A 9,707-nucleotide genomic window follows, 5' to 3' on the forward strand; every position below is an offset into this window, starting at 1 on the left:
CATCCCAAGCTGTTTTGCGAAAAGAAGTTGGGAAAAGCTACTTAGTGATCTCCCAGGGGTTTATGAACCACTAATTCAGGAATTCTATGCCAATGCCATCCTACGAGCGGATGTCATAGACTGTTGGGTTAGAGGCCATGAATTCACCATTGAAGTGGAGGAAATTGATGAGGTTCCTGGATTTGGAGATGTAGAACATGACTTCACTCACTTTCAAGGACAGAATGCTCTCTAGAGAGACGCTTCAATCCTATATTGGTGGAGTTAGAGAAGGAAGATGTCTCAACATAACTACTTTTCCACCAGATTTGCGATGCCTTACGTACATCATGGTCTTCAACCTATATCCGGTAAGGATAATGACCACCATCAACAATGCAAGAGCCATCTTCCTCATGGAGCTTCGGGAGAATATTTGCATTGACATCAGTGCTCATGCATTCTCCATCATTGCTGATGAAACAAGGGCAACCTCAAGGCCTAAGCTTAATCTCCCTAGTCTAATCATGAGGATCCTTCATGAAAAAGGTGTGGAGACTCCCCAAGACATCAACCTTATGCCTACACATCCTGCTATCAATGCTCTAACAATCACAAGGAGCAAAGTTCGTCTTCCAGGTGATGAGGAGGAGGTTGTTCTTGCACTAGAATAGCCTATGGATGTTGAGACTAAAGCAGAAGGACAACCATCATCTCCATGAAGAAGTGGTGCTAGAAGAAGGAGTAGAGCCTCATCATCTTTAGCAATGCCTCTACATGCGTTTTGGATCATTCTTGAGAGGATTGACAACTTGAGAGAAGTCCAAAATGAGCACTCCAACAAGCTGACCACCATTCAAGAACAAATCAACTTGCTTGCAACCAAGTTTGATCGCTTCATCGACCAGCCTTAGCTTTTTGGCCAGTCCAGTCAAAAAGGGGGAGTAGATGGAGTAGCGCTTGAGGGGGAGCCTTACCTTGAGGGGGAGAACTTTTATAAGTTTTTATAGTTTTTATGGTGTAAGTTTGGATTTAGTTTCTATTATGGTTTTTCATAGAACTTATCTTAGTACTTTGGTTTGATTTTTAAGAACTCTATATCTTTAGTACTTGGTTTTTAAAATATTTGGACAAGATGTGTTATGAATTCTTGAATGTTTTACTATTTAAACTATGCTTTAATACGTACCTTTGCTTTGTAGCTTATTAGTACTTTTAGATTATGTATGCATTATCTTTAGTACTTTATTCTTGTGCCCTTGTTGGATCATATATCCTTGATAAAAATACCTTAGTTTTTTTGTATCGGTTGAGTGTTAGACATATAAATGATACTTTTCATTGAGCTTATTAGCTTGCATGTCGGGATGTTCATTCCTTGTGTGAATGATCATTGTGATCACTATTTATAGTGATTGTTCATGTTTGGTCAAGCCATGCTTTATTGTTATATTCTTTATTGCTTGATTGCATTGTGCTTGCTCTATATGTTTTTCAAGATTTTTGCTTACAATGATCGTCTTGTGTTATTGCTTTTAGGAAAACTCATCTATATGGTTCGAGAGTTTCACAAAATCTAGAGTTAAGTGTGAGTGAGTTTTGGCAACTATTCCCAACTCACATTTAAGTCCAGAGTCTGTTTTAGGGTTTTGTCACGGAATAGCCAAAGGGGGAGATTGTAAGGTTGAATTTATTCAATTATGTGTTGGTTTTATTCCGTGCCAAATTTGCTCGTAATTTTGCAATTAGATACCTTGTATTTAGGTGGGAATTATGTAAGGATTGTGTGTGAGAAAGTGTGAAGAAATTCAAGAAGGTGTGCATTTGGAGGTTTCTCGCGACTGGATCTCACTAGTGACTTATGACTGGCAACTCGCCAAAATGCCACACATGTGAAGCATGCAAGAAGCTGAAGGGTCACGACAGTTGGAGCATTACAGGACAAAAAGTACAATTTGGCCTGGCAGTTATCTCACGACTCAAACTCGCGACTCATTCCACTCGCACTGAGTTGTCAGAATTCCCTGTTATGCAGAAAAATGACCTTTCACATTTCTCACGTACACTACTATAAATACCCTTATACCTATTGTAAGCGACTAAATTTCTAGTTTGAAATAAATCAAACAAGTAAAATAGTTTCACAAATGCGAATTTATATTTATGATTGTGTGGTATAATTCTCTGAAATTACAAAAGAGTGATCCTCTGATTCGATCTCCTTGCAAGACTTATTGATTGGATTTGTGGTAATGTGGTTTTGACTTGAACACAAAATATCCTTCAATTTGGTTGAGGGATGGATCGAAGATTACTGAAACGGAATTACAATGAATCTCTGGCTATGAGCTTGTTTAGAAATCCTTTGTTCTTCACGTTCTTCGTGCGTTCTTCGTCTTCGAAGGTTTGTGGTGGAAGTTCTTCGGAGCTTTAGAGGCTTGAATCCGTTGAGCTTCACTGATTTGTGATTTGTTGATGTTTTCGGACACTTTTGGCTTGATTCCCGTGAAGTTTAGGATCTAGGCAGATGATCTGGATAATTCTGCTTTGAATGTTCTCCGATTTTGGGGTTGAAGTTCTTGAAGTTCTTGAAGGCTTTGAGGCTTGATCTTCGCAGAGCTTTTTCACTTTTGAATTCTGGTCTCCCTAAATGTCTCAGGAAGGCTTCTATTTATAGGAGTTTTGGGGTGGGTGAGAGACACATGGCGGAACTTGATTGGTGACACATGTCACAGCCTGATTGGTTCGCTTGTGTCATCGCTTACACGTGCTGGACCGCTTGAGTCATCGCTTACACGTGCGAGGCTGCTTGAGTCATCGCTTACACATGTGCTAATGCGTGATTGGTTCTTGCATGACACTTGGCAAATTTCTATTGGCTTCTGAATAGTGATAGCAAAACCTAACAGCAATACATGGTGCTCTGTAATTGGCTGTAGTTTGTGGACTTGATAATGTGACGTGTCAGCTTGTGATAAGTCGGGAATTTTTCCCTTTCTACAAATGCCCCCTTGAAACTCGTTCACTCACACAGTCTCGGAGTGTGGTGTGGGAATGAGTTTCGAAAAAATGGATTTTTGGTACTTGACTCTTTAAGTAAAGTAGTTGAAGGTAGTGGAGCTGTTGAAGGTGGTGGAGCTGTTGAAGGTGGTGGAGCTTTCAGAAGGATGAGATAATTTCCGAAGAGTAGACCCACCCATATGAAAGGCTTTGATGAGACCGGAAAAGGGTCTGTAAGTATTTGAACGTACTTGCGTGATGGAGCCTTCTTAGCAGAGATTAAGTTGAAGTACTTTCAAAAGAGTATTTTGGATCGTTGGCGGCGATCACAAGATGTTGAAGATGGGGAAGATGAGAGAATGGTGGCTGGATACAGCATGCAGGGTTATGGAGCTAACCTCGTGTTCTTAAGAACTTCTGGTGAAGTTATTTCAGAAGATCACGCTTTGGATTACAACGAGGACAGGTGGGAAAGTGGTTGAATGCGCCTGCGTAATTGTATCACTCAAGTTAAGTTGAAGTAATTTCAGAAGCTTATGTATTCTGGGTATGCTGGTAGTGGCAACGAAGAAGATGGAGATGAAGCAAAGCAAATGAGCAAAGCATACACCACTATGGTGCTGGCCCTGTATGCTGGGACCCTTCTGGTGTAGATGTTTATGGGAAGTACAACTTTGAATATGGGACTGACTGTGTGTTGCATGGGGTCCGGCAGCAAGTAATTGAATGCGCCTGTGTAATGGGACCATGCGACGGATGTTATGTTGAAGTAATTTCAGAAGAGTACCTTCTGAAATTCTTCAAGCTGATTTTAAGTTGGAGTAATTTCAGAAAATGAGTTTTGAGGTACCAGCAACGATGACCTTTAGGTCCCAAAGTAGTGGGGACATGGAATAAAGCTTTGATGACCATTTACCGGCACCAAAGGCTGAATTCTGATGAGCTGGCGCCTTGGAGGTTGTTTTAAGTGTTGGATGGAAAACAATTTGTAGGATACCCCAACACTTTTTACCATCTTCATCTACTGCCACTTGTTGGAAAAGCACAGAAAAAATGAAAGATGGAGCTAACTTGTGAACCTGGTTTGGAAACCAGACAAGTTGCTGTTTGTTCCGAACCACTGCTTCTGCTGGAAGACCAAGCAATTAGAAAGAGACTACAGGAGCCCTGAGGTTAGGAACAGGTTTGTCTGCCGGACTTGGATTTCCTGGCCAACCAAGTCCAAGGAAACATGGAACCGCAATGCAGACCTTGTTACGAGTAATTTTATGGACAAAGGTGATTGTTAAGTGGAGAAACAAAATTTGTTTGGATCTCAAAACTGCAATGATGTTGTAAATAGGGTTTCGACCGAACCATGGGAGGGTTGATCTCAAACCGATTATGAAGCAAAATCGGTTGCTAGGTGTTGAGAATGATGAGGTCATAGTGAGAAATGGTTGTGAAAAGGAGGATTTGAAAATCTGAAAGAAGCAAATCTTCATTTCATGATTCAGTGTTTTTTTTTTTTTTTTGATGAGTTTTTTGATGAACCCGGCCTTCCTATTTATAGTAGAGAGATGAAGAATGGTAGGTAGGTGGTTAAGAATGGTAGTTGAGAATTTTTTGGTGAGAATGGTAGGTGGGAACGGTAGGTGGGAATGGTAGGCACCGAACGGGAATGGTAAGTTGGAGACTGGTAGGCACCGAACGGGAATAACAGATTGAACTAATGACCTAGTGTAATTTTAAGACACACTTGTGAGAGTTCATTTGTACTTTGACAGGCAAGTCTTGATGAGATCTGGAGAATAATCCTGTGGGGATCCTAATTAAATGGATGAATCTCAAATTTTGTTCTTGAGGACCTAAGTTTTGAACACTCGGAATTGAGTCATTTTGGCAATTTTCAAGTCTCAAATGACGGAACGGACTCCAAAATCGGAATGTACTCGAAAAATTGAGCAAGATAGGTCCATCTAAAAAATTTTGACATTTGGTCAACATTTGCACAAAAGTCAATTTTTTTGGAAATTGGACATTTGCACAATTTCTAAGCTTCGAATGAAGAAACGGGTCCAAAATCGGAATGTACTCGAAAAATTGAGTGGGACAGGTCCGTTTTGAAAATTTTGACTTTCTAGTCAACATTTGCACAAAAGTCAACTTTTTGGAAATTGGACATTTGCACAATTTCTGAACTTCGAATGAAGAAACGGGTCCCAAAATCGGAATGTACTCGAAAAATCGAGTGGGACAAGTCCCTTTTGAAAATTTTGATTTTCTGGTCAAGGTCAAAAGTCTGCTTGGTCCAAGCATTTTCTCTCTCTTTTTTTTTTTTTTTAGACGGTTCAGACCGGGTCAGATTTTCGGGTCGGTTCGGGTTGAACCTGGACAAATGGGTCAGTAGTGGATGACGTCATCCATGATGTCACAGTGCTGGAACGTGTGGCACGTGTGGATGATGACGTCATAGGACTCGTGTGGCACGTGCGAACTCTGGCGGTCCTAATCGGCGCGTAGGACTGAAGGCCGCGCCGCCGAATCTTTTGGCGGCGCGTGCTTGGGCTTTTGGGCCTGAAATATTTGGGTTTTGTTGATCTAAGGCCGTATAAGACCCCTGTATGGTCAGTTTTGTAAATTTTTGAGCAGGTTTGCACAAATTTGAAGGCTTAGGTCGCGGTTCATTGAGAGATTGTGGCGGCGCATGGAGGCGGATGCGGATGCGGCCGTTTCTGGGCTTGAAATTTTTGGGTTCTGTAGATCGTGGGCCGATGGATCTAGTGGTGGCACCCATTTTGTGAAAATTTTCTCTGATTTGTGCAGATTTAAACGAGGAACTTCGCGGAACGTTTAGGAGTTTGTGGCCGCTCGTGGCGGTGCATGGCGGCTCCGTTGCTGAAGATTTTTCTGGGTTTTGTACACCAAAGTCCTTAGAAGATTTCTGTGGGTTGATTTCTTTGTGAAATCTTGTCAGAAACTTTAGAAATCCAGAATGGAGTTCGCAGACATTGTTGGATTTGTTGCCACCTTGGTCTACATTGGCGGTGGCCGTTCTGACAACGCTTGACAATCCAGGCAGGGAGTGGTTCCAGAGTAACCACTGAGTGTCTCTGTTGTTCTCAAGGAGTTGGTGGCGGTTGGCTCTGTTGCTGAAGATTTTTCTGGGTTTTGTACACCAAAGTCCTTAGAAGATTTCTGTGGGTTGATTTCTTTGTAAAATCTTGTCAGAAACTTTAGAAATCCAGAATGGAGTTCGCTGACATTGTTGGATTTGTTGCCACCTTGGTCTACATTGGCGGTGGCCGTTCTGACAACGCTTGACAATCTAGGCAGGGAGTGGTTCCAGAGTAACTACTGAGTGTCTCTGCTGTTCTTCAAGGAGTTGGTGACACAGTAAAAATAGGAAGCTTCTGTGGATCCCTATATAAAGCCACTCAGTCGTGCACTAACTTGTACAAACATAATCTCTAAAAACAGAATACTCTATAGTAACATAATACTCTGTATGGAGAAACCATGCCCACCCTCCTTTTTATTTATTTATTTATTTATTCATTTTCTATTATTTGATAATAATAATAATAATGATATATATATATATATATTTTTTTTTGTACACAGCTATCATGACGCTCTTTTTTAAAGATTCAAAGATTGGCGAAGAATCGGCTTTGTTTATTTATAAGAAAAAAGATGGCAAGGATGCGAAGGCTACGACTTTGATTGTTCGTCCACCCATAATTGGAAGATTTTCAGAAAAATGGGGTCGTAACTCTTATCCTCTCAATTTGCCGAAATGGTCACAGATCGTTCCTTCTGATGGCGGCTCTAACTTGGAAACAACTATCCTTCTTGCTTCACATCACAAAAATGTTGCTAGGTCAAAGCCGTATAACACTTTAGGACGAGAGATTGGGATTTTTCCTTTAGCGTGAATGGAGGGTTTTCCTACTTTTCCCTTTATTGGAATTGGCTAGAAGATGTTCTCAGTCGGTGTAAACACCTCCTTGATGTAACCCACCTCTACAATGCTGTCTTTGCTTCTTTGTTCACATATGATTATGATGAGAATCTTATGAAAGCATTTTGTGAGTGTTGGAGTTCGTCAACCAATACCCTCCATACCTCAGTTGGGGAAATTTCCATCACACCATGGGATCTCTTCGTTCTCGGTGGACTTCCTTGTACCGGTGCATTTTATGACGAAGTAGAACCCAATGCGCAAGAGCTGGATGGAATCAATGACCAGGGACGACCCTATCTGCCGTACAGCTGTCGCTACCTATTTCTAGCGTATCATCATCTTCAAAACCGGCTGAAGAGACAAGGGAAAGTAAGTGTTCGTGACTGGATTACTTTTTGGTATAGAGGAAATAGCAAGTACCCAGCTCCTAGAAAACCAGCGAGACGGACAACCGTTCCCAAGTGTAGTCAGAATCCCTCAGGTGAGATAAAGGAGCATGGACCATGGCTTGATAAAGAACACGGGGTCTTTGCGGATCTTCAAGTTGAAGGTGATTTAAAGGAGGAGACCTACTTATTGGCGCTTCTTTCCTGTTGGCTGTGCATATTTGTCTTTCCTATAAAGGATCAGAACAGTATCCGTCCAGGCACTTTCAAGATTGCTAGTTCCATAGCTAATGGTCGTTCATTCAGCCTTGCTTCCCCAGTATTGGCTAGCATTTATCGTGGACTTAACACTATTTCTTCCTCTCCTACCCCGAGCAAGTCTGGAGCTAGTTTTGCCATCCACTACGTTTATGCCTGGGTAGGTCATTTCTTCCGAAGCAATCGCCTTACCCATGATAAACCATCTGATGCTTTGATGACTAAATATTCTGGTGTGGGCTATGCCTCTCCGTTCAACGAATTCTCTGCACCCAAGCACATACGAAACGCCACCAACTTTCTTTGGCACCGAACTGCTTTCAAGAAAAACTACGACCAGACTTTTATTGACAATGATCATTTATCCATTCAGAAGTTTGACTACTTTATGAGCCTTCGCTCGGGGTACTTGTCACTTCGATGTGAAGATCAACACATTGTAGAGCCATATAGCCCTCACAGATTCAGTCGGCGTTTTGGATTTTATCAAGACATTCCAGGTGATTTGAAGGAAGAAATTCATACAGGTTCTTTAAAAGACCTATGCCAATTCTACCAATCCTTCACTCGATGCAACACAGATTCTAAGATACTCATTTCAGCTTTTGCCACCGACTTTGGAAGTCGAGTCAGACATAGCTACAAACAATGGCGGGAAAGGGTTTGCGGAAATGATTTTACCAAAGGAATAGATCTTCTTGCTGACATTGCCTCCTTCCCTGTTAAGTTAGTAACATCTAACAAACCTCAAAAGGGAAAGAGGGAACTACAAGAGCCATACATTCCCCAGCCTTTGTCAAAGTTTGCACGAGGTCGTCTTGAAGATGGTAATCATTCAAAGGACTCATCTCAACATAACGAAGTCACTTGCAGTCAAGGCACCAAAGGTCCATTTGTTGTACCAGTTAGGGATGCTAGTAAAATTTCTGAAGAGGAGGTGTGTAATGACCTAGGCTCCAATTGGAGACATTCGAAGAGTCCAATGGAGGGTGTTGATGCAGAGAATTCTATTAATCATGCGCATCTTCCTGCAAACAGTGAGTCTTCTATTTCAAAGCCATCTGCGAAGGGTTCAGATCTCAGGAGGTGTAAGTTTGCTGATGTTGGTACGTTGTCCAAATTTCCGATTGAGACAGAAATGGCACCTCTCCCATCCCTGCAACCGACTAAACCTCTGAAAGTCTCTGTGTTTCAAGCCAAGGCGCATATTTCTTCCATGCGTAGGAAAGGGGCTTCTATGCTAGGAGATGTTCTTCTAAATTGGCTTTCGAATCTTTCTGTAGACACCATCCTCCACAAGCTGAAGTACATGAAATTTATAGTGGGGTTGAAAGTTTTGGAGTGGACCCTCAACACTTGCGTGAGAATGTTGACAAATATTGTGAGGGTATCGTAAACTATTTGAAGATGAAGGAATTTCTGAACAAACGACCAAGTCCTGTTATCTTATCTCAACGCCAGACTAAAGTTGAATTCCTCCTTTCTGAAGCATCGCAGAAGAAAGCATCTTTGAAGACCGAACTTGATGCTGTTAGATTGAGGATGGTTGACCTGAAAACCGAGCTCGTCCAACTAGAGCAATCGCTTTCTCAAATTGAGACTCATCAAGTTGAACAAGACAATGTTGTGCAAGACTTAGAAGAACAACTTGAAGAAGTCAAATCTGCCCCCGTTCTTGAAGACCAGGATATGGAGGCTTTAGAGAAGATATGAGTCCTTCTGGAAGATAATCGTTCTAGCTTGAAAGATTTGAAATGGATGTCATAATTTCTTTCGTTTTAATTCCCTTCATACATGTCATCATGCTTTCCTCTTGTACTATTTTCCTTTCGTCAATCAATAAAGGAGACTTTATTCTCTGTTCCTTCATTTTTTTTTTTTAGTGCGTGACTGAACTCAGCAAAGGATACTAAGTTGCCTACGTACCCTAGAGAGGGATCAAGTCATCATGTAGTTCAAAAGATTTTTTTTTTTTGTTTTTGTTTTGTTTTGTTTTTTTTTTTTAATAATAATTTTTTTTAGTGCGTGACTGAACTTAGCAAAGAATACTAAGTTGCCTACGTACCCTAGAGAGGGATCAAGTCATCACGTAGTTCAAAAGATTTTTTTTTTATTATAATAATTTTTTTTAGGTGTTT

General features: G+C 41.2%; 1 protein-coding gene across 1 annotated transcript in view; it reads right to left on the minus strand.

Moving 5' to 3' along the window:
• Window positions 1-9,448: 9,448 nt before the first annotated feature.
• LOC115951477 (probable methyltransferase PMT7) overlaps window positions 9,449-9,707 on the minus strand; it is a 7,958-nt gene continuing 7,699 nt past the window's right edge. The window contains exon 7 of the mRNA XM_031068675.1: window positions 9,449-9,459. Within this exon, the coding sequence (XP_030924535.1) occupies window positions 9,449-9,459 (11 nt within the window). The remainder of the gene's footprint in view (window positions 9,460-9,707) is intronic.

The sequence above is a fragment of the Quercus lobata genome, chromosome 7, assembly GCF_001633185.2.
Source record: "Quercus lobata isolate SW786 chromosome 7, ValleyOak3.0 Primary Assembly, whole genome shotgun sequence".
Lineage (NCBI taxonomy): Eukaryota > Viridiplantae > Streptophyta > Magnoliopsida > Fagales > Fagaceae > Quercus > Quercus lobata.